At 37.3% G+C, this 27078-nt stretch overlaps 2 protein-coding genes across 4 annotated transcripts; one reads left to right on the top strand and one right to left on the bottom strand.

Moving 5' to 3' along the window:
* Positions 1-39: 39 nt before the first annotated feature.
* Positions 40-12239, bottom strand: tap1 (transporter 1, ATP-binding cassette, sub-family B (MDR/TAP)). Of its 2 annotated transcripts, none has more exons than XM_008431177.3 (13): positions 12089-12239; positions 10522-10854; positions 8595-8802; positions 8350-8464; positions 6980-7110; positions 6597-6802; positions 6093-6290; positions 4936-5064; positions 4652-4846; positions 4404-4577; positions 3659-3818; positions 2644-2780; positions 40-2556 (listed from the first exon to the last, which is right to left on the bottom strand). In XM_008431177.3, exons 2-13 carry the CDS (start codon positions 10840-10842, stop codon positions 2326-2328), a joined length of 2205 nt encoding a protein of 734 aa, XP_008429399.2. In that variant the 5' UTR covers positions 10843-10854; positions 12089-12239; the 3' UTR covers positions 40-2325. The 2 variants fall into 2 exon arrangements, with proteins under 2 accessions (XP_008429399.2, XP_008429398.2); XM_008431176.3 differs by lacking the exon at positions 12089-12239 and adding an exon at positions 11785-12079.
* Positions 12240-14751: 2512 nt separating this feature from the next.
* On the top strand, positions 14752-25380 carry notchl (notch receptor, like). Of its 2 annotated transcripts, none has more exons than XM_008431174.3 (11): positions 14752-15241; positions 17069-17213; positions 17516-17848; positions 18715-18941; positions 19294-19624; positions 21245-21420; positions 22006-22067; positions 22155-22278; positions 22732-22829; positions 23264-23595; positions 24047-25380. In XM_008431174.3, the coding sequence occupies exons 1-11, from the start codon at positions 15190-15192 to the stop codon at positions 24546-24548; spliced, it is 2382 nt and encodes a 793-aa protein (XP_008429396.1). In that variant the 5' UTR covers positions 14752-15189; the 3' UTR covers positions 24549-25380. The 2 variants fall into 2 exon arrangements, with proteins under 2 accessions (XP_008429396.1, XP_081473188.1); XM_081617062.1 differs by having other exon boundaries at positions 14754-15241; positions 17072-17213; positions 24047-25378.
* The last annotated feature ends 1698 nt before the right edge of the window (positions 25381-27078 follow it).

A 27078-nucleotide genomic window follows, 5' to 3' on the forward strand; every position in this document is an offset into this window, starting at 1 on the left:
AATAAAAAAACCCCCAGCAAAACAAATAATAAAAAAACAGTTTATTGCTATATCCAACTATTTGAATCTATTTGAATCCAACAAAAATAATTTCACATTAAAACATTTAGAAATTTTGCAATATGGATAAAAGACAGAAAATGTACTCAAGCATATGAACAGAATACTCACAAATCAAATTCTTTTCAAAATAACAGACATCATTTCTTTACATCTTTTTTGTTACCAGGTGGAAAAAAAGATTTCTCAAAGCACCAGATGTGTTTTTAAATGTCCCTTTCAACAAATTACCCTTTAAATGCCTTTTACTTGTTTTATGTATTACTGTATTTGTTATTATCTTGATAAAAGTGTTTATGAAGGTCACTAAAAACTCTTTTCCAACTAAAGTGGTGATCGGGGTGATTTTGAAGCAGGAAAGCAACCAAGCTAAAGAAAAAAAAAAGAAGAAATAATTCCCATGTTTGAAAAAAAAGAATAATAGAACCCAGAGCTTCAAATTGAACCCACGATTGAAAAGAAAGGTTATTGATCAGATAGCGTTCCTGCTGAGTAACATTTCAACATTGCTGGTCAGCTTTAGAGAACTATGCATGTGATAAGAAGTGATTCATGAATGCTTTTGATTTTTATGCTTTGTCCTTACGGAACACCAAGTGATCTTTATCCGTTAGAAGTGTTTTAAAAAAAATATTTCCATTTGTATTTGCAGGCATAATGATATTGATGATTAGATAATCATGATTGCAAAACTAAAAAAATTAAACAGAAAAACTTTTTTTTTTTCAGTTTTTTATTGTAAAAGTTGTTTTTTGATTGTTATTATGGAGTTTCTGAAGTTGTTGCACTGTTAACCATTTTATATATTTTACTGTGCCATGTAACCAGCTCAAAAATGTGAAACATAGAAACAAATATAAAGAAAAAAACTGACCACATAATGTTACGTGAGAGGAATCTTTCCACCTGCTGGCCTGGTCCAAGACAGACGGCTAACAGGACCTCAAATTTGTTGTGAAAATGATAAAAGATAGGGTTATATTTTAGTCTTAGTAGCATTAAAGGAATGGTTGGTTTTCTTTTGCACTCCGTGCAAGATGAGTTTGACTTTTACTTTCCTTCCCCTTTAATGTCATGACGGCACCAGTGTCTTCATGGACACATTGACTTGCATGTAAGAATTTTGAAAGTGACAGTTAAGGGGTTAAATAAAATCTCTGATCAAGACAATCCACATTTTTTTTATGCTGTCAAAAATATTGTGCTATTTTCATGACTATAAACCAAAAAGTTTACAGTCATGGACACTATAAACTTTTTGCATCGTTGTCACTTACGCAACGATTCATAAGGGGATTTTCATCTGCAAAGCAGGTAATGATTCTCACGACTGAAACATGTCAGTTGATGCTCTTAATTGACATTTGATGTGTCATGCTGAAATGCACCATGAATGAAATAACGGTTTGCTGGACTTCAGCTGTTTTTTAACAGAATAAACAGGATAGCTGGGGCCATGTTTTGGAGAGCTGGCTGCTACAGAAGAGATTCTGTTTGTGTGGATTAACAGAAAATATTAGGGGCGCATTCTTTAACGCACCTGAAAATCTATTTTTTGCAAAAAAAATACGTACAAAATTATTTCCACAAGATGTTGCAAATGGAAAGTTTCAAAGGCATGATATGGAATTTCTTAGCGTTGGTGAAGCAGAACAAGTTCAGGCATGTACCTTGTCTATTTAAGTGCAAGATTAAAATTAAGATAAGTCTGTACTTTCTCCTGTGCCATTTCTAATGAACAATATTAATAAAAGCCCTGAATAACTTAACTCTCCATTTTTGTCATTTAAGTTTCTCTGTTCTGTACAAAATAAATATATTTCACATTCAATATTTTAGGGCATAACGTGTGTTTTTACAGCCACGTAAAAGCTGTGTGTGCAGCAGGATCTAGTGGGCAATTTGACAATAATAAAACACTCAACATACATGATTCTTTAAGTTTTGTGGCTTTTGGGAGCAAAAGATTATGTTTCTTGTCTTTCTATTTCAAAGAGGGGGACTTTCTGTTAAATCCATACAATAAAACAGTGCTAACAGAGGTTTCAACAACATGTTGGTAATGAAAACCCTGTTCTTAAAGGTGTAGTTTTTTTCACTTTCAAGGTGCAATTGTCTTACAGAGTCAAACTCAAGCAAATATGTTTAGTAAGAAGTGTTGTTTCATATTAAGAGCATTCTTACCAACATAGGTTTTGCTTGAACTTTCACCTGAACTCCAAATAACCATCCAACTTTAAGTCATTTTACAATCACTCAGACGGGTCACTGCTGATCACTGCTTTCGTCTGTTGGACGTTTGAAGCCCTCTTCCTGTTTCTTTACCATTTCTGAATAAAGGCCACCTTTCTCCATGAGTGCGTCATGACTGCCCTCCTCCTCCACTGTTCCGTTGTTCAGGACAATGACATGACTGGCTGTCTTTGCGACACTCATCTTGTTGGAAATGATAAGCACAGAGCAGTTCTCTGCCAGCTTTGACAGAGCTTCACGGACCTGAGAAGTAAGATGAAGATTTTTCTTAAAGAAGAAAAATAAATAATCAAATAAATACAAAAATCAGGCACGTGAATTATTTTGTACCTGGTATTCATTTTCTGTGTCCAAATCACTAGTAGCGTTGTCCAGGATCAGGATTTTCGGTTTTCTAATTAAAGCCCTGGCAATGGCAATGCGTTGCTTCTGACCTCCAGATACTTGACCCCCCTTCTCACCAGCATCTACGTAAAAAAGAACACATACCATTAAAAAGAAAAACATTATTAAGTAATTAGGAATTTTTCTAGATGTACTAAAGAAAGCTAATAATAATAACCCAGGCATGCAGGAAAAGGTTGTGAAATGTATGAGGAAAGACATTTCCACTATAACCAATGTTTGAAAAATTTTCTTGCTGCATAATGCAAAATCACCTGGGTAAGTTAGTCCCCCAACAAGTACAAAGTTGTGTTGTGTTACTGTGTTCTTTTTTTATGTGCATTCTCGCCAGATCTGTCTTCCATTTGGTTTCAGACATAATAATGTAGCTGCAGACAGACTTTTTTTTCTCAATGTCTGAGCCAAATGTAGCAGAGTATTCGATTGCTGCTCCTGTTTGTACTTCAGAAATTCACTCATACACCAAAGATTTAATTTGCGTGTGGGCCAAACAATATGTGGGAAAACTAATTGAAGGCGGACTTACAGAGAGCCGTGAAAGAAGTTTTTGAAATAATGTTTTGACAGCTATAAAACACAAATAGGCTATGTGTAAGAAAATGAAGATTTGTATCTGCTTCCATTCACTTAGCAGCTGCACTGCTCACCATTATAAAACATTTTGGTTAGGGTTGGGGTTGGGTAGTTCTCATTGCCAACCCTAGGCTCTACATGTTTACATAATCTTATGATGAAACTGGAGCATTTTCTATTATTATTTCCTTTTGTTCTTACACTCAATTTGATCACTACATCAACAAATGAAAAAATATATATTTGGAGTTTAAGATAAAGTATTGTGAAGCAGTAAAGTGACCTGTTTGAGCAGTCTTATCTTCACTGTAATACCACCATGATGACTTCCTCTGCTATAGAAATGAAAGGTGTTTCCGGGTCGAACCTGTGTCGTATCCTTTTGAAAGTCCAGTGATGAACTTGTGGGCACTAGCCTGCTCAGCAGCTCTGTACATGTCCTCGTCTGATGCGCCCTCGCAGCCGTACTTGATGTTCTCCCGGACAGATCGAGCAAACAACACGCAATCCTGGCTCACCACAGCAATCTATCGAAAATACACAGAGAAAGAGGTTTCAGTGGCTGTAACATGTTGTTTAATCAACCGGGTATCATGAAGGAGTTTAGGAGCAATTTGAAATTTGATTCAACAGTTTTTAACTTGCTACAGATTGGGGATGATCAATTTACCGATTTCTATTAGCAGATTTTCTATATAAATATACACATCACACACGTGTTTTTTTTTTTTTTTACTTTTTAGTACAAGAGAAATGTATTTGTACACGTTTTTATACATCTTCACATTTCTTACTTTATTTGTTGTAATTATGATTTTAATTTAGTCTTCAGTTTCAGAAATTTGACATGCAGGATTAGTACCATGAGGTTTTGTGGGGTCACGGTTTTTGACCACTAATAAACAAGTTTTCTCTTTAAATCTGAGTCTAGTTTTGAATGAAATCTAAAAAAGCTTTCTGAATCCATTACTGATGGCTCATATTAACAGTTTTATTTTCATGTAGATATATATTACAGCTGACTGCAATCTGGCAAGTAAATAAATAACACATTTGACAGGGAAGTCAAAATATTCCATTTGATTATTAAATTCTGTTCACCACCCACCCACCTTTTCATGTAGGTACTGGTCTTTGTAGTTTTGCAGTGGTTTCCCATCCAGCAGGATTTCTCCAGATTGAGGCTGGTAAAACCTCTCAAGTAGCTTGACACAGGTCGTCTTCCCTGATCTGTTTAGTCCAACAAGTGCAGTGATCTGGCCCGGTGTTACCTCCAGAGTCACATCCTTTTACGAAAGAGGATTTAGTTAAAAACAAACAGTTTTTAAAACCATAAGAAACAGCAGAGAGGGGCACACACCTTAAGTACAAGACTGTTCTCATCAGTCTTTCCAGAATAGGAAAAGCGAACATTTTTAAACTGAACGTGTCCTTTGAAATTCTCAGGAGCCAAACTGCCAGGAGGAGGTATTTGAGGTTTCCTATCAAGATATTCAAAAATCTTCTCCGAGGCACCAATTGCTTTTTTTACCTCCGGGTAGTAGCGCATGACAGCCTGGAAGAAAATGAGAGGTGATTAATAAAAAAAAAAAAAAACTTTATGAATAAAACAAAATGTTTGTCTTTTCAGGGTTTGTGGCTCACCTCAACAGCGGAAGCAAACTGCAGCTCATAGAGAACAAATGAGACCAGGTCTCCACTGCTAACAGCCCCCCGGGTCACCAGGGTCCCACCATAGTACAAAATACACACCTTCAAGGCCAAAGTGGTCATCTGCAACAACAAAAATGCCGGTTTTCAGACAACAGTCAACTGCGTTATTATTTTTCAATATAACCTTGATTCTGTTAAAATTCACTAAAAAGCAGCCATCTTTGAATTGTGAAATGAAAACAGTAGCTAAAACCTTTGCTCGGCCCGTTCACAATGGCCTATGATCCCCAGGAATGTTTGAACTTTACTGCTTTCAAAAACTCTGCTGCTTATCCGCCGTCTTACCACAGTGCTATTCACGTGACTTTCCCATCCTTACTACAAAATTTCCCATTGTCTTTTACTGTGTGTTACATATAAGAGGTCTCTGGACCTTCACCATCACTTTCAGCTTTACTGAAACTGAAAGGCAATCAGTGTTATTATCTTATCAGCATCACCAAGAGATTTTAAGTAATAGTTTTCTGTACAAAGGTTTGCTCCCTGCACAATAATCATGTTAAGTTAGCTCGGCAGGTGTAATCAGGACAAATAATGTCATTAAAAACAACTGAAGTTGTGTGTTTTTCAACTTATAACGGTGAGAAAATTAGACCGAGGTGCAAAAAAATAAAAGTTGCTCTGATATACAAAACATTTTTTAAAATCACTTTCAAACTTAATGAACTGTTTTATTGTCTATATTTTCCACTCACTATCGCAGTCTAACTGTTATGCGCTATGTTGTATGATGTAATACGTTGTGCCCTTTGTGGACGCAACACTGACAAATACATTTTGTTTCGCAACAGCCGACTGAAAAAAAAATAATAAACAAAACTTCATCCAGCAACCTGTCAACAGGTGCAATTTGGAGTTGTGAATGTGTGAACCAAAACACGTATTGATCTCCATGTGCAACAGAGATTGATTACCACCTATTAAAAATAGGTCGTGGAATATTTTTTCCCTTGGTGGACGTCTGCAAGTGGCAAAACCAATGAGATTGCCAATGTAAGGTCTGAGATGATTGTCCTTTCTACATTTATTTTTAGCAGCTAATTTAAATAAATCCTTAAAGCAGGGTTAAATATCACTAATATACTCACGCTGTTGGCCCAGGTAGAAGCGGCGTAAGCTACGGCCTCCTTCTTGTTGAGAGAATACGTTTCGTCCAGCCGCTGCCTGTACTTCTCCGTCTCTCCGTCCTCGTTGGCAAAACTCCTCACTGTCTTCATGTTGGAGAAGGTCTCGGTGGCCACCTGGTTGGCCTTTGCCAGAGAGTCCTGAACCTTCGCAGCAATAGTCTGAAGCATGAACACAACAAACTAAATTAGTTTACAGAAAAGACTTTTGCAGCATATAAACAAATATTCAACTTTGACATGTTTAGGAATTTATCAGGTAAAAAAAAGAGAGATTCTGTTTTCTTTGTCTTCTAAAGTGAACACAAATGCCCACTGATATTATTTACTAATACAATTAATATGTAATTAAATAATATAGTATCATAGTATATTGTATAATTTATAACAACACATCTGATGAAGTTTACAACAAACAAAAAAAAAAAAATGCTATTCCAGTTGGAACGTTTCCTTGCGTGACGTCACCTGGTGGAAATGTCCGGTGAGCTCAGGGATGACCCAGATGATGGGAAGTCCCATGCAGGTCAGCAGAGTCATTTTCCACGACTGGCTGACCATGAAGTAGAGCAGGAAAGCGAAACGAGCCGTGTACCACATCAGGAGACTCAGCTTCTCGCTCAGTGCTTCGCTCATGTCGTTGGTGTCCGTGGTAATTCGGGACACGAGCTCACCTGAGGCGAAACAGAAGTTACAGTTCAACATGAATGCAAGTTTTCACCTGCCATTTTGTTGCATCATTGCTCCCTAATTATCTCAATTGCAATACTGAGACTATTTTGAAATCTGCAAAGAATATTATAAAAATAGCTTAATCGACTCAGACATTTGCACATCGAAATTATTCCTACCCGTGGGAGTGGCATCAAAGAAAGCGATCTCCTGCCGCAGAACGGCCTGGAAAACGGCTCCCTGCACTGAGGTGTGAATGAGGCTCATGGTGACGTTGTAGGTCAGGTCGCACATAAACTCAAACACAGCACTGAAACACACACAAACGGGGTTGAAAGCACACAAAATATCATTGAAGCCTTTTAATAGGTGGAGTTACAGTGTAATTCATCCCACATGTACAAGAAGTTTAAATGGCAGAAAAATTAAGACAATCACATTCCCCACATTTCTAACCTTATAAAAGTGTTAGTTTACGACACGTTACGAGGAGAGTTTGTTCTCTTTCACACAATGAAAATTATCTTGCAGGTTCTGTGCTAGAAGTCTTTTAAATGGCAGGAAAATAATTTGGAAATGTCTTATGGCAATCAAGGCGGCAGAACGTAAATAATAGATGTCTTGTTGATTCAGAAATAGTCACAGTTTAACATTAAAATGAACCGTTTTCAGCCTCACATTTGTTTGTTGTGACTAGTTAAGAGAAATTAGTTGATCTTGATACTTAAAGCACTCCACTCCAAAGCAGTACAAGAATAATTTGTAATTTCAACACAAACCAGTTTCAAAACCCACCCATCTGCTTGTTTGTAATCATCAAATTGATAGTTTTTGATTCCTGGTCATCTGCAACTGCAGTGTGGAGTGAACGATGGGAATATAGAAAGCTACATGGGGTCACAATAAGCTCACTTTGAAAAAAAAAAACAAACAAACAAAAAAAAAAACACCTTTGGTGTCTAGTTGAACATATTCAGTCCACCACCAGGTGTACCACAACATGATGCCACGTTAGCAACTACTGTATGTATTTAGCAACCATTTATTTTGAATGTTCATATTGAGAGAACAAGTTCTTTGCAGCATTTTGTATTTCAAAATGATGAGGAATAAAATAACTGGTTAAAACTAAAACTTTTCAAACTATTTTTAACTTTAAAAATTAAAATGAAATCATCTGTAGAAATATGTAGCCTGGCTGTGCAAACTTTGCTACCTAACAGCATCCAAAAATAATATCTGAACCAGTGAAGAAATCTGAAAATAATGTCTGAATCATGACTCAAATAAAGATATTATATATTAAACTGTAATTTGACAGTTAGATATGAATCCACAATCCTTCAGTAGAAATTTTACCATGTCACATCATTTTTTTTTACTTTGTTCTACTATCTTAGCAATAAATAGGCCTGTGCAAAGAAATCTGAAAATAAATCCAACATCTTTATGCTTTAAATCAAAATGTAAAAAACATTTCACATATTGCTATTATAGTAATTAAAAATGAGCATGAAGAAAATTTGTGATGACAGATTTGATGCCCTACCTGGCGAAAGTCAACACTGTCATGATTGTGATGGCCTGGGAGAACGCATCGGGTGCTTCTTCATTTATGATCCAGTCTGCCATACGACCAGTGTACTGGGGAATAGCCATCTCGCCTGCGGTTAATAGTTAAAAAATATTAGTGTATAAAATTTTGCGCTACTCAAAGCTCAACAAAACACTAAACACTGATGTGAAAAACCCTGAAACGCAAGACATTTTATAGAATGATGTTGACCAACGTACCGTAAGATGAGAGAACAACCAGAGCCAGCACCACAATGAAGCGAGTCGAATATGGCATCATGTATCCCATAAGCCTCTTCAGAGAGTCTCTACTGTCCGGTCCGGGCTTCTTCTCCTTCTTTTGTGATGGAGTTCTGGTCATAAAGGACGAGATGTATCGACTCCAGTAGAGCCATGACACCGCTGTAACGGCGTAGCCCTGTAACACCTGCAACACAAAAATATGACATCAATTTTCAGGTTTCAGATATCTGAAATAATTTAAAACTAACTGTTTAAAGTACTTTTATTAAATGGCAAGCAGTCTTTTTTTTTAATGGTAATGTGATATCTGTAGTTTTACCCACTAAATTAGTTTTGCTTCCAATCTTCGGTCTTTTGCAGACTTAGGGGCAGAACATGTTGGCAGCAGATGGTTTCATTTCAGGTATTATAACTCCAGCCTGCGGTGGTGTTTGGATGTACTGCACAAGCCATTTTTCTCTGCACCGTCCTATTTTCAAAGTACATGAGGCTCAGCGTGGTGCATGTTCATATGAGAGCATCAAATGATTTTTGTAGAACTTTGAACTCAATCCTGCTGTTTTTCACACGACAAACTTGAGCTCTGTATACTATAAATTGGTTAAGACAAACATTTTCTTTATGTTGCAACATTTTCCTTGTTGTTTGTGTGTGCTTCATTTGTGCCTCTGGTGGGACCCGACATACTATGACTCTTCACTTGCTTTAAGCTGAAATTTACAATGTCTCATGTCCTAACCACATCCCAGCTCTGCTGAGTTGGTCTACATCTTCTCTGCAGGAGTTTGCTGCAGGCGGGGATCTAACTCCACAGGAAAAATGGGCAAAATTATTTTAAAAAGAGCAGCTTTAATGGAAATTGAGTCAAATTTAAATGAAGTTTTTCAGATTAAGAGAAGATGACAAAAGTATACAAGCAGAGTTAAAGTTGCAATTACTTACAGGCATATTCTCACCACAAATATTTTTTAAGGACATTAAATAATAGTCATTAAAAATGACAATGACTACAAACTAATAAATCATTTCAAATTAGTTCAGGTTGAGATTGTGAATTACGTTTAGATGATGTTTGTAGTTCAACCATGAATAAATTAATACTTATCATTGTGACATTAAAACACTTGATTGATAAAAAAAAATCAATATTGAAATATTCAGGTCAGGTTTATGAAAGATTGACGATTGGCTAGAAAGCTGTAGACCTAATCTGTCATATTTTAAACAAGTCAATTTGTCCAAATGGTAACCAGAGCAAAATATATAGGAATAGAATCTAAAACATAGTTTTCACATAAAATTTGAGCACTTTATTTTAAATTTGTATCTATGATTCATGAAAACACTAAACTGAGGGACAAACTCAACACGGTTTAAGTACACGGCTATAAAAATGATTTGATGATAGCAACCATAGTGGTTAAATTAAATGAAAAAATAAAATAGTTCCTAAGGCTGCATGATAGTAGAAAATCCTGCAATGGCAGTAATATTATTAAGTAATGCAATGTCCATATCACTTTCAATATACACTTCTTTTCTTCTTTCCTTTCTTTGTTATCTGTGCTTCCGTCATTCTGAGACCTTTGGCATTTTGGAAAATGCTAAAGGTCCCATCAGCATGTAAAAATAACTTCATAATACTATTATCCAATAATTATTGCACTGCAAAGAATCATTTGTGATATGAATATTGAACACAGTGATATTGTGATGTTAAAAAATTCACAATATATTGTGCATAATAAAAGCTTTCTTGCCTTTTTTATACAAGAAAGCTTTGGAACATCATATTATTGTCTTTGGGAAATTGTCTTTCAAAAACCAAACTCTTTTTTTTATTTATACCAGTCACCACATTAATATACACACTGGACAGAAAACAACAATCGGACCCACTCACCCGTTCCCAGGAGTGCCATCCCCACAGTTCTTCAACAGTGGACTGGCCCAGCTGCCAAAGGAGAGTGGTGTACACCGGAAAGTGGAAGCAAAGGACGGCGATGCTTTGAAGTCCCTCAAAGCTTCTCACCCATGGGAGGCCTCCGGGGTAAGTGAAGGCAAGAAAACCCAGGATGAAGGCCCTGGTCAGAGCTCCCCCCCACAAGGTGATGAAAGGATGGGAGAGGAGGAGAGGTGAGAGCTGTGCTAGACGAATGGCGTGCACAGCGCACACGTCCATGCAAATGCAAACCAGGGGGAAGAAGTAGCTCATTTTCTGCATTACGCGTAGATACTGCAAAAGTAAACAGAGAGAGAGAGAGACAGGTTCAGTAGACTGAATAAGAAAAGTATTTTGATTCCAATCCTCACCTTGCAGAAATGTCACTTTTATAAACAGTTTCACTCATTTGGGGAAACAATATTGCTTAAGACAAAGTAATAGGATGTATATTAAAGCAGTCAGATATATCTGTGTGAAGCCTGTGTCTTGTGAAAGCAAATTAAAAGATATGTTTAGTCAGATTTTAATCAGGTGAGTCGCTTCATAATTAAAAACTTTTCGAGTGTTTGAGAAACACTCAAAAAGGAAAGGAACTGGTCAAGACCAAAAGTATCAATACAATATCAATCAATGGACTGAACAATGCAGTGAGATGTTACATTTCGGCGTATTGTTTTAATACTTTGAACTTCTACACCTTATTTCTGACCAGATTATAGTCTTCATTACGCTGTTTGGTCTCCAATATTCTGTAACAAACCTCTGTGACCTCTACAGGTCGGATTAATTTACAAACAGCTGAAATCTTCCTAATTAGGCATCAATTCAAGGCAATTTGTTGCTCTGTATTTTATTTAGGGGTGTCGGAGTAAAGGGGGTTGCACTTAATAATTTCACATTAGCTTTGTGTCACATACAATGCCAATTAAATATAGCGTGTGAATATGACGACAGAAAACATGAACTCCTTTTCGCAGAGATGCTTTTACTTTCACTTTGACCAATAAATTGCTTCTTTTTTTTTACTTTCGTTTTTATCTACATCTATCTGCAACACTGTTCAACTTCAAATGCGGCACCGGTCAGGATGATACGAACAAAACAACTCAAATCCCATGATGAATATCATAATTTACTTCAGACAAACCGTAAATATGCAAGCTACACTGGCAGCTAACACTGGTAAGCTAAAGTTACTACGCCGAAACCCAGCGGACTTACTTGAATTCCTCTCCACAAGGTGAGTTTGCTGCGTCAGAGACTTGACAGACTCCAATAGTTAACTTGAAGTGTCCAAAATAAAGCTGTAACGCTTCTGACCCCGACAGGCTGTTAGGAACGTGTATGAGCCAATCGATCTGATAAGGGTGAAACTGAAACCAACTATTTATACCTCTAAATCGGAAAGTCCCCTGCAAGTCTGCCAAACAGTGAAGCCCAACTAATATGTGTTATTTACAAACTACTGGCTTCGGGAGAATAAGGGGATCTTTTCAATGCAATAAATACAAGTGTACTACTTTACCTCACTGATGCAAGACGTTTAGGTTGTCGCAAATAGCGCAACAGCGACCCCATGTGGTAACTTTCTAGAACTGCACTTTAACGTTATCACTGGAGTTAATTTCCTCCTGAACAATGTGTTGGTTCCCCTTCCCTGGTTCGTTGAGGCTTGAAGGCTTCACTACATCCCTGGTGGGTTGGGTTGCGTACCCCAAAACTCCAGTAAGAGTAAGCAGCACCAATCCAATCTATTTTTATTCATGTATAAAGTATCCGACCAAGAGATGACTCAAGTACGAGTAAAAAAAGTGTTTCAAAACTGATCATAAGACTTTAAAGACTAAGATGAAGAACAAATTGGAAATGACATTGTAAGAAATTCAAGTAGAAGGAAATTACTCCCTTTTACTATGTTTGACCTCCACGTAGCGCAAGAGGCTCATCAGATAGAAAAGAATGACAAAGCTTTGGTACAACAAAGAAGTCTTGTTTCAACATAAACTTTAGGTGTTTGTGTCACATGAACGTTTGGTTGAAATGTATTTGTTCTTCATTCAATGAATTTATTCACAGTGGGTAGACTATCCACAACTTTTACTCAAATAAGAGTAGCTGTACCTTACAGTAATATTACTCAAGTAGATGTAACTGCATAAACGTAATTAGTTAATACACACCTTTGCAAAACGTCGGTGTGAGCACAATATAATCTGGAATTATTGCTTCTGTGAAATGTTTTTTGTTGTTTTTGTTTGTTCTGTTACATTTTTTTTTTTTTACATTTTCTGCTTCTAGCATTTCATACCATACAGAGAAGATGGCAAGTTTGAGAGTACAGGATGTCCCAAAATTGTCACCTATCTAAGTGACAGCTGCTTTGCTTTTCTTCCAGTCTGGCTGTTTCTGCTGTTTTTGTCATCTGGATCCCTAAAATACTTTGAACTTTTGACAGCTTCCTTCCTTATTTCCCCTTCTTTCATGTTTGAAGGATGGCAGAAGTAAAGTCGTAAATGGTCGTACTATTTTAAGCTCCTTTTCTAGTTACCTATAAATCACCCAATCCGTTGTGTTTGGGTTTGTCGTGCTGTTTGTTGGAAAAATAACAGAAAAGGGACATTGTATGATTTTACAACTGGAATTATTTATTACACACCGAGGGAAGGGAGTTCATAAGTTCCTTACTTCTTCCAACTGTTAAATAATCTTAAAATGCTCGTTCTCGAACATGTTGAGATTACTTTAGTACAAAAATATGTGTCTTTTGCATTTCTTGTTCATGTGTGTGATTTTATACTTCTATCATGTTCAAAACAGAGTAAATAAAATAAATAAGTTATGGTTCAGAGTTCTCCCTTTTTTATGTTATTATTAGAAATGTCAACTAACTTGTTTTTGGGATGCAGAAGAAAGCCAGAATACTGGGGGAAAGTATGAATGTGGAGAAAATCCAGACTTCATCCTGAAAGACCCCAGGTTGGGATTTGAGCCTAAGACCTTCTTGCTACAAGGCAATAGTTTGGCCAACTGCACCAAGATGCAACCCCAATGAAATGTTTTGGATTTAAGAATTTGTAAAGAAATACAAAATCTGAAAAAAAAAAAAAAAAGATTAAAGAAACAGGAGATTTTGGAGAAATGAATGAGCTAGCCCTGTTTGGATCTTTATACATTAAACATACTTTACAGGAGAAATCAAAATCAAACCTTAGAAGAAATACATCTGAATTCATGTGGTAGAACCAAAGCTTTGTTGCTTAACAGACTCTGATCAAATATAAATAAAAAAAATGCCTCAGTGACAAATTTTACAGTTTCAAATAAGAGTCTACATTAGTGGTTCTATTGAAAAAAAACTAACAAAAGTAATTGGTCCTTTTTTGTCACTGAATCAATTAAAAAAAACATTCAAGGTGAGATTCACTAGAGCATTAAATGTTTGATCTATTTTGAGGCTTTAAAACTGCATTTTTCCTGGGGTGGCAATACATGTGGATGGCACAGTAATTCATAAAAACACACTAACAAGAAAACATAGGAGACTGTGCAGTATACAGATAATTCACAATGTGAGCTTAATCAAAAACAAAGCTATAAATCTAAAGATTGACTATGATAAAAAAAAACAAAACAGGGAGCCGGTTTCTCTGTTGTTTTGTGTCTTTGGACCAGAAATGTACATGTCCTCCAATATCCCATCTTACATAGTTGCAGGGTTGCAGGGGGGTTGGCGCCTTTGTCCATGGTGGAAAAATAAAGCTATTTTTTTCAAAATATAACAAAAGAACTGTGGCTTTGATTATAAAACATGTATTGAAAGCTGGTTCCATCAACTCAGAAGGGTTGAATACATACAGGCACTCCACACTTGTCAGAATAAGATTTAGAAATAAATGAAAAAAATATGTCTGAATTTCCTTTTACTTTGTATCAGTGTGTCATATAAAATACAAACAAGATACACTGATTCTTGAGGGTGTAATGCAACAAAATGTAAAAGGGATAACAAAACTTTTGCAATGTGCTGTAAGAGTCCGGTTGTAATCAACCATTTGTTGTTGAAATTAAATAAATCCAAATAGTTAAAAATTTTAGAGAACACTAGAAAGACTGGAAAAAAGGTTGACATTTTTCTTAATGCCATTGTCATTGGATTTTTTTCAAGAATCAAAATGAGATCAGACTTAGAACATTTGTGGTATATTTGACAACATTTACTGATTTATCTTACAGAAAGGGCATGGTCATTATTTCTGGATATGTGTGTGTGTTTAGATTCAAAAATCAAATTCAAACCACGCTGCGTCCTCACGACATGAAGAAATAGCCCTCCTAGCAGTTCTCCAGTCACATTACTGCAAAAACACACACAGAGGCACACAGGGGTTAGCGCCCTTCCTATTCTTCTGCACACAGTGGCAGGAAGTTGTCCAGATATCCGCAGGGCCTCTGAAAAAAAAAGGAGTGAGCGAATAGAGTGAGCAGGGTGGCTGATGTAGCGGTGATGACATTTGGTGACTTCGCTTAGCGCGAGCAGCAAGACCTCAAGATGTTCTTGATGTGATGGATCAGGGATAGATTTGAAGATCTTTCAAACGCAGGTTTACAGAAGAACGTGGCGTGAACATGCTGAGTCTCAGGATGTTTGTCCTGTTGGGATTGAGTTGCACGTCTCAAGGTGAGTTTGGCTAAATATTTCATAAAATCATATTTTAATGTACCAGCTCTCCGTTTTCCTGTTCACATGGCTGAAGGTCCTCAAATAAGAGTCTAAGAAAATTAGCATTTACTGTGTAGAAAAAATGATTCTCATTTTAACTGCTATTACTGTTCTGCTAAAGTTTAAGTGAATATTTAGGCTTCACAATCAGTAACAGGTTTTCTGAGATTCTCTAAATGTGTATTTACATAAAAATGAGGGCTAGTATTTAATTCTTTTTGTATCACATTTTACTGGCCTAATGAATCATAGTGAAGTAGTCATCTAATTTCAGCTCTATTGTCAACGGGCTCTTTTCCCTTTATGGTCTTGCTAACACCTGCCAAGCCCATTGTCCAACTCCATCACATTCCACATTGCCTTGGTGACAACCTTCGACCTTTATCAAGTTCCCAGCCCACTCCGTTTCCTTTGGCTATTCGCTCCTTCTGGAAACTTCCTGTTTATGTCGGGCCCATTTCCTGTCCCCTTTAGCTGGCTGTATTGCGACCCACCTTGCGTGGCTTGACCTGCATTGTGGTGAATAGTTGCTGATGGCTTGAAACAATAAGTAGTTGAATGCATGGAAGAACCAGCCATCTGATAAAAACACTTTGGTTTGAAAAGCTAAGGTTATATACACAAATACATTAACCCCACCCCAGTTGTTCGGGTTAATTTATATTTGCACAGTTAGGTGTGAATGTGGGGGTATTGTTCTCCCCAGGTTATTCATTCAGAAATGCACTAAATGGGCACAACATCATGACCTCTTTGCCCTTAAAATGATCAGCTAAATGATTTCAAAAATGTACCAAACTAAGGATTTGAGAGAGTTTGCCAAGGCCAAATTGTGCCTGTTAGACAGTTTGGTTAGACAATATCCAAATCTGATGTGATTGTGGTTTGTTTCTGGTTTGTAGTGATTAACGTCCATCAAAATCAATCCAGGGAAGGCACCATGGTGAACTGTTGCCGGTGTTGCCCTTTGGTCTGTATAGTTATGGGTCTCTCAGAGTGCATGCTGACCCCTGTTCACTCCCCAAAACAACAAACATTTGGACATATGAACTCAGAACTGGGTCATGTTCTGGTCTGATAGATCGTTTTGGAATTGCATCTGAGTGAATGTGTGTTGTTCACTTAAAAGATGGCAAGCCAGTTGAGGCAGTGTGATGTTTTATCAATGTTCTACTTGGAAACCATATAGATTCTAGCTTGATACATACATTTTTAATCATTGTTGCACACCATGTAAACCCTCTGTAAAAGGGTGCATACGTATTCTAGTGTCTTTGACCTCTTCCAGCAGGATAATGCTCACAGCCATAGAGTAAAAATGGTTCAGTAATGAGGGAACAACCAAGAGGTGTTGATTTGGCCTTCAAATTCCTCAGATATTAATCCAATTGATTAATATGGATTGATTCATAAAGGACCGCCACTTGACTGCTGCTAACATTGGTGTCAGATACCACAACACGCAATCAGGGGTCTAAAAAAGACCACGCCTCAAAAGGACACAATTGTTTTAATAGCAGAAAGATCATCAACTGAAAGGACAGCAGTCATAATATTACGCCTTGCTAGTGTACATGTATGTTGTTTTCAGATAAATCTGTCTGCTGCAAGATTGTATCCTTCTGTTAAAAGAAATTAGCTGCAGTATGCAATTAAATACCTCATAAAACCAGTTTGTCTTTTTTGGAAACTGAGTAAAATGATGTATGAAAGGTTTATTTCAACAAGCCTCTAATTGCTGTTTGTGTCAGCTTTATCATTCATCCTAATCCGTAATAATCTCAGCAGCTGGGTCCAGTGATCCATGGGACCAGTGTCGCGAGAACAATTGCAAGGAGAAGTTTGGAGATGGGACATGTAACCGAGAATGCATGGAGTCACGTTGCCTTCGAGACGGATTTGACTGCCTGAAGAATCGGGTTCACTGCAAGTAAAAAAACCTTTGTGACTAAATTAACGTTTTGAACTGTAAATTATGGAAACCCTTTTAGCTTAATAGGCTGGATTTTAGTGGTGTAAAATAAGCATTTCCTCTTCTATTATTAAGATGTCACATATCAACAGATGATGAAAAAACATTACCTGGAGGATTTATTTTACATACGACCTGGTGCAGATATTTGTAAAATTAGAGAGTGTGCTTAAACACTTTATTATTATGATGCTATCATTTCTGTCACTAATTTTCCTTCTCTTCTCACGCCTTTGTTCCCCATTCATCACATCTCTCAGTCGAGGATACACTCAGTATTGTCGAGCTTATTATGCCAGCAATCGCTGTGACCAGGGCTGCAACAACGCTGACTGTGGATGGGATGGAAGTGACTGCTTCAGAGAGCAGAGCCCTCAGTGGGCCAAAGGCACCCTGCTTCTTCACACCAAGATCCCAAAGCAAAATCTCTCCCTCGCTGTCACACCTCTACTCTGGACACTCAGTGTCTTCCTGCAGTCACCCCTCAAACTGAGGGGAAACATTTCCCTTGCAACAAACTTGAACTTGTTTGACATTTACCCTCAGAAGTTTGCCGACATGCTGGCTCACTCTTCACCAACAGACTCTAATGGGTAGGTAATACGTGTGGGATTTGAGACCACACCATTTTCTTATTTTAACAGTAATAATATTAAAGACAAAGTTAGTTATGTAAAGTAAGCTTAATGAAACAGTAAGTGATATGATAGATTATACATTAAAAATTAAGCATTTGGCAAGACTGCCTAAAACAACCTCAAACATTTTATATACATAAAAATGGTTTCAGTTCCTATATAATAACACATAAAATGTAAGGGTACCAACTGGACTGCCTTGAAGACCTCCATTAATCCAAGCAGGGCAACCTTAAGCTTTGTCATGGAGCAATTAACAAATATCTCTGTATAACTTAAAAGCCCAACAAGCAGAAATTACAAGAAAAGCTAAATTAAGTAACTGTTAGTTAAATGTTAAAGATAATTTGGTTCAAATTTGCAACAGCAGCAAGATATTTGTGTCCAAAGCTGTTGCATCTTCAAAGTAATAAGGCTTAAATTCAATTGCATTGCTACCTTGGTTAACTTAAAAATGTGCAGAAACCTGGAGAATTATTAATTAATTAGAGTATGGTAGGGTTAAATACTTAATCCAATTCAACCAAAAAGATTAGTTGTATTGACTTAAAAATACAACAAGCGAAGTTGGTCCACAGCTATATGAGAAATACTTTATTATCACTAATCAATATAAAAATGAAGTACATAACTGTGGGTCACTCCTAGTGGAGTGAGGTGGACTACTTAAATCGTTTATAAAGACAACCTAAACTGAGCAAACATGTAAAACTAAGGGTGGCAAAGACAACACCTTGTGGATCTTCATTAAGCGCATGAAAGGTATAACATTTAAGAGGTACCTGCTCTTTTGTACCAAACTTCTCCTGTCTCCTCTGTAGTTCCCTCCTGTTCCTACAAGTCGACAACAGGCCTTGCTCCAGGTCATCTACCTGTTTCCCGTACGCTACTGAAGCCGGCAGTTTCCTACATGCAGTGATAATGTCAAAGCCTTCGACGTTCCCAATTCTGCAGGACCCGCAAGTCGCATTGGAGCTGCAAGTCATTATCGGCATCAGAGGTGTCCAAGAGGAAATAGGAAGCAGAGAGGAACAAGTGGAAGTTGAAGGTAGGCTCTTGTTTCCCGTCACCTACACACACGCACACACACACTTCCATACTCCAAATGTAGCCAATCAAAACAATATAAAACAGCTTTGTTTTCCTGGTGTGCAGACTGGGGTGTGAATTTCTTTGAATTGTATTCACAATCAAATAAAAAAAGGTATCAGCACAAAGATGATTTTCAATGTCTTCATAAAGTAGAGGTATAAATAAATTGTAGAAATAAATTAATCTTAAATTATTAAATGGATTTTTTAGATTAAATGCTCCTTTCATCAGAGGTAAAATTATCTTAGATAACTGGTGCTACTTTTATTTACTTGTATATCTTAATGTTTCCATTATTTCATTCAAAGAGCAAACCCCTGCCTGGATTTGGGCTGTGGCTGCCATTGCAGTTGGACTTCTGATTTTGATTCCTCTGGTGGTCTTTCTGGTGATGAGGAAGATGAGATTGCAGCGATCAGAGAACAACGGCAGTGTTAGGGTGAGACATCGGTCTAAAGTTGCTAACGATGATGACAGCAGCAAATCCAAGGCCTGGATGCAACACACACCACACCAAGAGCAACGAGTTCGATATAACAGAGAGAAAGACAAAATTAGCCTTCGGAAGAAAAAGAAATACAAGGAAGCAGAGAAAAAGAGAAGGAGGGAACCGTTAGGGGAGGATGCCATACGAATGCGGTAAGTGTTGCTGCTCCTAAAGATTGTGATGTGGTCTGAAAGAGCTGTGTAACCAAAACATTTGTCCTCTGCTTTTTTATGATTGTGGCTAAATTTTATTTTTGATTGTCAAAGCTTCTCATTTTGGAACACATTTAGAAATTGTGTTCTAAATGTATATATTTATTTCACATTAAATTCAGAGTTTTACAACATTTTAAGAAATACAACAAAGCACTAAGATGTGACTTAAAATGTTACATAGTACACTGCTCATTGCATGGTTTATTTATGATACCGATAGGTATCTTCAGTGATATCGTATCTCAATTTCTCTCAGACGGTTTCTTTTTAATGCAACAAAGAATGCTCAAATTGACCGTTCATCCTCAAAGTCTTAGTAGGAGTCAATGGAGTTTGATTGTCCTACAGATGTGTTTTGTTGAGCTAAAGTTAGTGTCCGCTGGAGGAGCTCCATCATCTGGGGTAGCCAGGAGAACAGTCAATACTCCTCCACATTAAGATTAATTGTTTGAGGTGGAATTAGGATATGGTCATATATATAAATAAATCAACTTGCTTGTGTTGATTTATTATTTTGTAGAATTTTATCCTGTTTAATAGAGCTATATGACCTGTTTAATAGAGCTATATGACAATTATTAATAATCACTCAACCACAAATGACACTAGCTATCCAAACAGCTAAACAGAATGAATGCAGAAACTCCAGACTCAGGGTTGACATCTTGAAGAATTTACTGACATCAATTTTTTGTGAAAGTGTAACAGGATAAACAAAGGAATACATACAAGTATCATTCGTGCAGTAACAACGTCAAAATCACTGCACACACCATTTTTATACACAGACTAGAGGTCCGAGTTAGCTTAGCAACAGGCCGAGTTTACTACTACCATAAAAATACACAATTTCTCTACAAATGGAGATGTCTGCAATAACTATTCTCATATGTAATTAATTCCACTTATAATACTTACAGATGATGGTTTAGCAGGCAAGAAAACAACATAAGCAGAGCTGAGGAACTGCAATGTGGCTGCAACTATACTACTTCTATTGCTTTTTATAACTACCAAGAATGACCACTAGATGGGATTGTTTAGCCCAAAATAAGATAACAGCAAAACGGTGAACATAACAAAGTTGACAAATTCTTGTAATTATTGAATTGGATGGATGGATTGGAAAGAAAGAAAAGCTTTATTTTTATGAAAAATCTAAATTTAGGACAAGTGTCCTTGTATTTTCTTAGGATCAATTCATTTAAAAACTACAGTACTGATCTCAAAGAACATTTAGACAAATAGTCAATAATCAAGGCAAACAGAAGAACTCAAGAAATTATTAAAGAGCTTTCGAATGCTTACCAGTGTCCAAAAATGTCTTCTAAAGAAAGATTAAGATCATTGTATTTACTCTTATGGTAATTTGTTCCTATAGTTGTTAGATGCAACTGTTTCCCAAAATCAACATAATCCAGAAATCTACTGTACATGTACTGCAGAGCTCCCTGGGCACTTCCGGATAAAAAAGTGGGGAAAAAGGAAAACTAACAAACAAATTGTAACCAGATATATTGGAAATATATGATTTCATAATACTGTCTTGGCTTACAGGCCTTTGAAAAGGGACCAAGAGCCAGGAAGTGACACAGATTTTACCCAAAGCTCAATGGAGGACATCAACATAAGATGCTCCAGGCAACAGGAGGTTCCCTCCATCTGTGACCACAGGACCGCGGACCAGAGACACTTTCGGCCTGGAGCTGCTCAAACCCGCAGGCCAATACAACGTAATCTGTCATATTTGTTTTAGAAAGAACACAACTTCTCCTGGAATGTTTTGCTAACTGTCTTGACAATAACTTTAACATTCAACATGATAACTAAAGTCTACAGCACCTAAAGTGAAGTTATTGTTGTGCTCCAAGATCATCCCTTCCTCTGATCTTGGAGCGAATTTGCCAGAAGGATTCAAAACTGTCCTGAAAGTTTTCCACTAGGAAAAAAGCTTTTTGTAACTCTTGAATCCAATAAAAGCAGAAGAGGATTTAGTTTCCATTTTGCTTCATTCTTGATTTTAAATTAGAATATATGTGTTGTGTAATTTGTTTACACTTGAGGATGAATTTAGCTCACAGTTTATGCCCTGAGTGAGTATGACAGTATAATTTCTCATCACTGAGTGTAAATTTATAAATATATAAAATGTAAACACTTATTCGCAAAATACAGTAAACACACAGTCCCTACAGTAATCATATAGGACCTTGCATAAAGCTGTTTTAATAAAAGAAAAAAATGTTTTTAAGATTCAAATGCCTTTTACTATTACCATTTGAATGAGAATCATGCATTCTGAACTTTCTCTTAAGCAGCTCCACCTAGAGGATGGGAAAGGAATGCCATGCCTCCTCCTTTGCTCAGTCCCCCTCAGCAGGTCAGTCATTGCAAGTAGTTAAGCTAAAAACCAAATGTGTATTGTGGGTGAAGTCAAACGTTTATCCTAGTAATGTTCTGTTGGCAGTCAGCAGAGTGGTGTGGTCCAGATGGGTCTGTGGTTCTGATCCGAGCTGTGCGCAGTGGGCTGGACAGAGTGGTTCTGGAGCTGTTGCAAGCTGGAGTTCCAGTGAACAACACAGATCATACTGGTAATGCTGGGGCTTGATAATGTACCTCAGCCCCCAGTCCTCATTTAGAGAGTTTATTCACAGTCATCTTTTTCTGACACTGAGGGGGTCGAGTAAGTTGTGACTTACCCCGTCTCTCTCACATCCTCTTTTTGTGTCCCTTCTGTCCCTCCTACCTGTCCTTCTCCAGCTCCCCTCCTCTCTTCTTCTGACTCAGAGCAAAGTTAATATTCTTGTGTTGATGGATATATTAGCTTTGTGGTTCATCTTTCTCCTTGCTTCAGCTCTTCTGTCCTTTTCTTTGTCTTCAACCCTCTGTCCTCCTGTCTCATCACCCCCTTCCTCCCCTAATTAGAGGTGTCCTCCCTCTTCATCCCCCATCTCCTTACCATCTGGGCTTAACTCTGTTGTGTAATGGTTGTTCACTGGCTGACTTACTCCCTCACCTCCCCTCCACTCACACTTGTCTCTCAGGGAGATCAGCCCTACACTGGGCATGCTCAGTAAATCACCTCTCCCTAGCAAGGACCCTCATTCGCTATGGAGCCGCTGTGGACCTACAAGACAACAAGGTATGTGACTAAGATTTATTATCCAGACATTGTCCTGGAAAGAATTCCCACCTGTTAAACCTCTGCACATTTTTATGTGATAGCTGCAAACTTGAATATGTTATTTGGGGGATTTGGTTCACAGCAATGCAAAGTAGGACACAAACGAGAAATGGTACAAACATTTGAGCATTTTTGTGCAAATTCTTTTGAAAATGTGTTTCAATATTGATTTTAATTCTATCCCACTTTAGTTAGCTACCCCTAAATAAAATTCAGTGCAACCAGTTTCCTTTGGTTTGTGGCTGTAAGTTGGCAGAATGCCTGAAAGTTGAAGGGGTATAAGTGTTTTTGAAAGGCACTGTATCAGTTTATAGTTTTATCATCAAAAGATTATATGTAATAAATGATTTTGAGTACAGTCGCTTTTGTACAATTATTTTTTTTTCTGTTAGGGTGAGACAGCGCTCTTCCTCTCCTCCCTCCATGGTTGTTATGACACTTCCAGGCTTCTCCTGCTTCATGGAGCCAACCTGGAGCTGCATGACCGGAGGGGCCGTCGTCCCATCGATGTGGCCAGAGAGGCCATGCACCATCAGGTCCTGGAGCTCTTGCTGGCCCACCAGATCCAGAGAGGACCTGTTCCTGTTAACACAGCCAACGATGTGATGTGGGAGGAGCGTGCTCTGATGTACTCGCCGTGGGTCAGTTCTCAGGGTCTCCCTGGAAGAAGTGCCTCATTCTCTGGGATGATAGCCCATCGAGATATGACCTCACCACCTCAGAAGTAAGCTTTCAGAAATTTGACTCAGACGCACGTCGTTATTTTGATAGACTAACCAAACAATTTAGTGATTACAAATGATCACTAATGGTCAGCAAAGCAAGGTTCAGGTTGGTTGCATTGACTAATTCACTCTCTCTTTGGTTACCGAGCAACAACCTGTTGAGTAACTTGCGCAGCAGCAGTTTCATGTTTCACCTCCTCATAGCTGCTTCAGAATAAAAAGAATGAGGTGGAGTGAAAGGAGAGAATGATTACAACAGCTCGAGAAGAAAAACAAAAAAATCAAAAATGATCAATATCAACTGATATGTAACCCTTATATTGCGATGTTTTCAGTCATACAATGGAGATAATAAAAGGATTCTGTTTTTCTTAATTTAAGTTGTTCACCATAAGTCTTTGATGCCTTCATCAATTTGATCATGTTTTCATGACTTTTCTTTGTTGCCAGTGATTGGTCAATGGGCCGAATGCAGTACCCACCGCCCCAGAATTGGAGACCCCAGCTCAACCAATCAGCCACGGCGCTCGTTCCTCCAAGAGTCATGGGTCGTTCCCCTCGGCCAATCAGTACCTTACAGGAGGTGACATCAGAAGACGAGGATCGTGACCGGCATCACGAAAACCCCCGAGCCACTACACCTCACTTCCTCTCTCCCCAGCCAGCCCCCCGGCAGCGCTCTTTCTCATGTACCCAGCATGCACTGCAGCGCCGCTCCAGCGCTCTCCAGCCGGAGCCGAATTACCTCATTGTGACAGACAGAACAGCCAATGGGCCCATTGAGAGGCTGGTGGTTTCACCCCCACCGACTACTGCCGCCCAACCAGATCGCCAACCAGCGATGAACGGTGAAAACACCAGCAGAGTGGAGCAGGCAGCAGTGAGTTCAGTGACCACTGAGCAGAAACCCAACACAAACAGCACCACTGACTCAACGCAAACAGTCTTGTAAGAAAGAGAAGCAGGTAGTGAAATACAAGAGGACGGGACTCAAATCAGCTATATGCAAGATACACCGGTAGAGTCAAGAAAATAAAAACAAAAACCCTCTTGGACATCTTGTTATTCATCAGTGTTTAGCAGCCATTTTACTCTTTAGAGACATTCTTTACCACTTTTTCCACTTTAGGCTTTTCCTATTATGCAGGGAGACATTGTTGTAAATATTTTTTGGGATGAATCCCACTAACTTTATACAGTTTTTCTATATTTTTCTTCTAAGCAACTAGACTTTCTTGTAATCTTGTGAAATGGTCATTCCACAGTCTTCCGGTCTTTCTGTAGTTTTCTTTTGGAAAGAAGTTAAAAAGCAGTGATGGTTGAAAGAAAAACCTTCAGGAAGACTGGAGAAGAGTTGATAGAGATCACAAGAATCTGGCTCCTTTAAAATGAAATTATAAAGGAATAAGAAATGGTTCAAAACTTTTGCACAGGATTGTGGATGTTGCAGCAGCTTGTGTTCTGATCATTGTAGAATGTTCAAGGAAAAATCATTTTACAGCTGTGTCAGTATAGACCTGATAGCCTATGTACAATAAAGCAATTACTTTTACATTTTATGTGAATTTTATTATATTTATTTAATATCAATGCACACAAAGCAAATTATTAACATACAGTATATTGGAAACCAGTGTCTGTTGGCATTTATTTTGTCAGATCTAATGGGACACTGTATTACTAATAAAATTAGGCTTCAATCTTTTCTTTTGCTAAAGCTTTCAGTTTTAGCTATGCTAAAACTGCACAGCCATTTCAGGTATTCTATATACCAGTTATATATGTTTCCCAATACTCTTCATTTATGAATTACTCGCAATACTTGCTGGCATTTACATTGCGTTTTCAATCTGCTTTTGTTTTGCGCAGAAGTTCCATTTCTAGTAATTCAGTTATATATCTTATTAAATTGTTAATTGATAAAATGAAACGGTTTCTATTTAGATTTGGAGTGCAGACCATGGATTCAAAGATCTGTACTACTTAAAATAATCTGCAGAGAAAGTAACTCTAGATACAGTGCCAAAGTGTACTCCTGTTCACATGACAGGTTTTCCTTTTTGAATTGCACATCCATATGAAAGACATTAAAGGGAAACTATAGAGTTTTAGTGAACTGGCTACTTGTACTCCATGTGCACAAACTTAAACTAATACTTTGTACATTCAGCCTTCTTGAGTTCATATCAAACACTGAATATAGAGAATGTGATGAACTATGAATAAAATTCAGTTGTTTTAGCAGGTGTTTATTGATATTTGCTTATTTGTGTCCTTCAAATAAGATAAAGTTAGCTCACTGTACAAAAGTATCAATGAGGACAAGAATGCAAAAAAACTTACACAGCATTGTAAATAAACTTTAGCAATAGAAAAGAAAGTCACTAATACCTGTAGAAAGATATTAGATAAAAAAGTGGATATTTCTCCAACACCAGTGAATGAATAAGGCATGAATTGTTCAAAGAAGTTGACCTGTGTTGGTTATGTTCATATGACCACAACTTAACTTTTTCCATATATATGGACCATTGAGGTTTTTTCTTTCAAATAAAACCTCCAAGTCTGGAAAAGAATCTCAAAGGAGAATGTGTTATTTGAAATAATACATAATCTCAAAGATGGTGGCAGCATCACCAACTCTGGTAAAGAAATTGTTAGATTGTTTTTGTGTGTGCAGTGAAATTAAAATCTGAAATGTGTTTGATAAAAAAATACGACATACGACTAATGTGGATTTTTATTAGTATAATTCACTTGTCCAGCTTTAGCAAAGCTAAAGATCGCACATATCCTTTACCATTAAGCCACCAAGCCCCCATGTTTAAATATATTAGCATGTGGTTAAATATTTGTGCAAAAAAACAATTTTCCATAATATGGGTTTGATTCAGAAATTCAATAGCTTCAATAGTTATAAAAACAAATTCATACTTCAATCAGGTTTTGCAGGAATCTTCAATAATCTGCAGATACATGTTTAATAAAAATAAAGTCCCGTCACCAAATATTGTTGAATAGAAGCTACAAATTCAGACATAACTTAAAAACATCTGAGACTTTAAGAAAAAATAAGCAAAGTAATACACAGCTTCCCAATTTGTTGCACAGAGTTCAGAACTTTTAGGACAAGATATCAACTTATGCTGTCTTTATAACAGTGTAATGTTATAACACTGTTATAGTGAACAGTGTTATAACTGTTCATTATAACAGCTATGGGAATAATTTCTCCCATAGCTCTGAGAGATTCCTAATTATTTGGCTGCCTATGCAGACACAGAAGGTTTATTTGGAAGGAGTACATCATCTATCAATCGATAAAATTTTATTTGTATAGCACATTTCAGCAACAAAGCATTTCAAAGTGCTTTACATCATTAAAAACAAAAACACGGTCATGTAACATTGAATAAACAATAATACCCCTTTTTTAACCCTTTAGAACTTTAGTTAAAACGCCGTTTAACTTGGACTCTAAC

The sequence above is a fragment of the Poecilia reticulata genome, chromosome 16, assembly GCF_904066995.2.
Source record: "Poecilia reticulata chromosome 16, P_reticulata-male-v2, whole genome shotgun sequence".
NCBI classification, from domain to species: Eukaryota; Metazoa; Chordata; class Actinopteri; order Cyprinodontiformes; family Poeciliidae; genus Poecilia; species Poecilia reticulata.

Coding starts and splice junctions, on each gene's coding strand:
- notchl (XM_008431174.3), top strand. CDS start 15,190: ATGCTGAGTCTCAGGATGTTTGTCCTGTTGGGATTGAGTTGCACGTCT. Junction 22,279..22,731: donor GAACAACACAGATCATACTG/GTAATGCTGGGG, acceptor CTTGTCTCTCAG/GGAGATCAGCCCTACACTGG. Junction 23,596..24,046: donor ATGACCTCACCACCTCAGAA/GTAAGCTTTCAG, acceptor CTTTGTTGCCAG/TGATTGGTCAATGGGCCGAA.
- tap1 (XM_008431177.3), bottom strand. CDS start 10,842: ATGCAGAAAATGAGCTACTTCTTCCCCCTGGTTTGCATTTGCATGGAC. Junction 8,803..10,521: donor GATGGCACTCCTGGGAACGG/GTGAGTGGGTCC, acceptor TTTGTGTTGCAG/GTGTTACAGGGCTACGCCGT. Junction 5,065..6,092: donor CTTCTACCTGGGCCAACAGC/GTGAGTATATTA, acceptor TTGTTGTTGCAG/ATGACCACTTTGGCCTTGAA.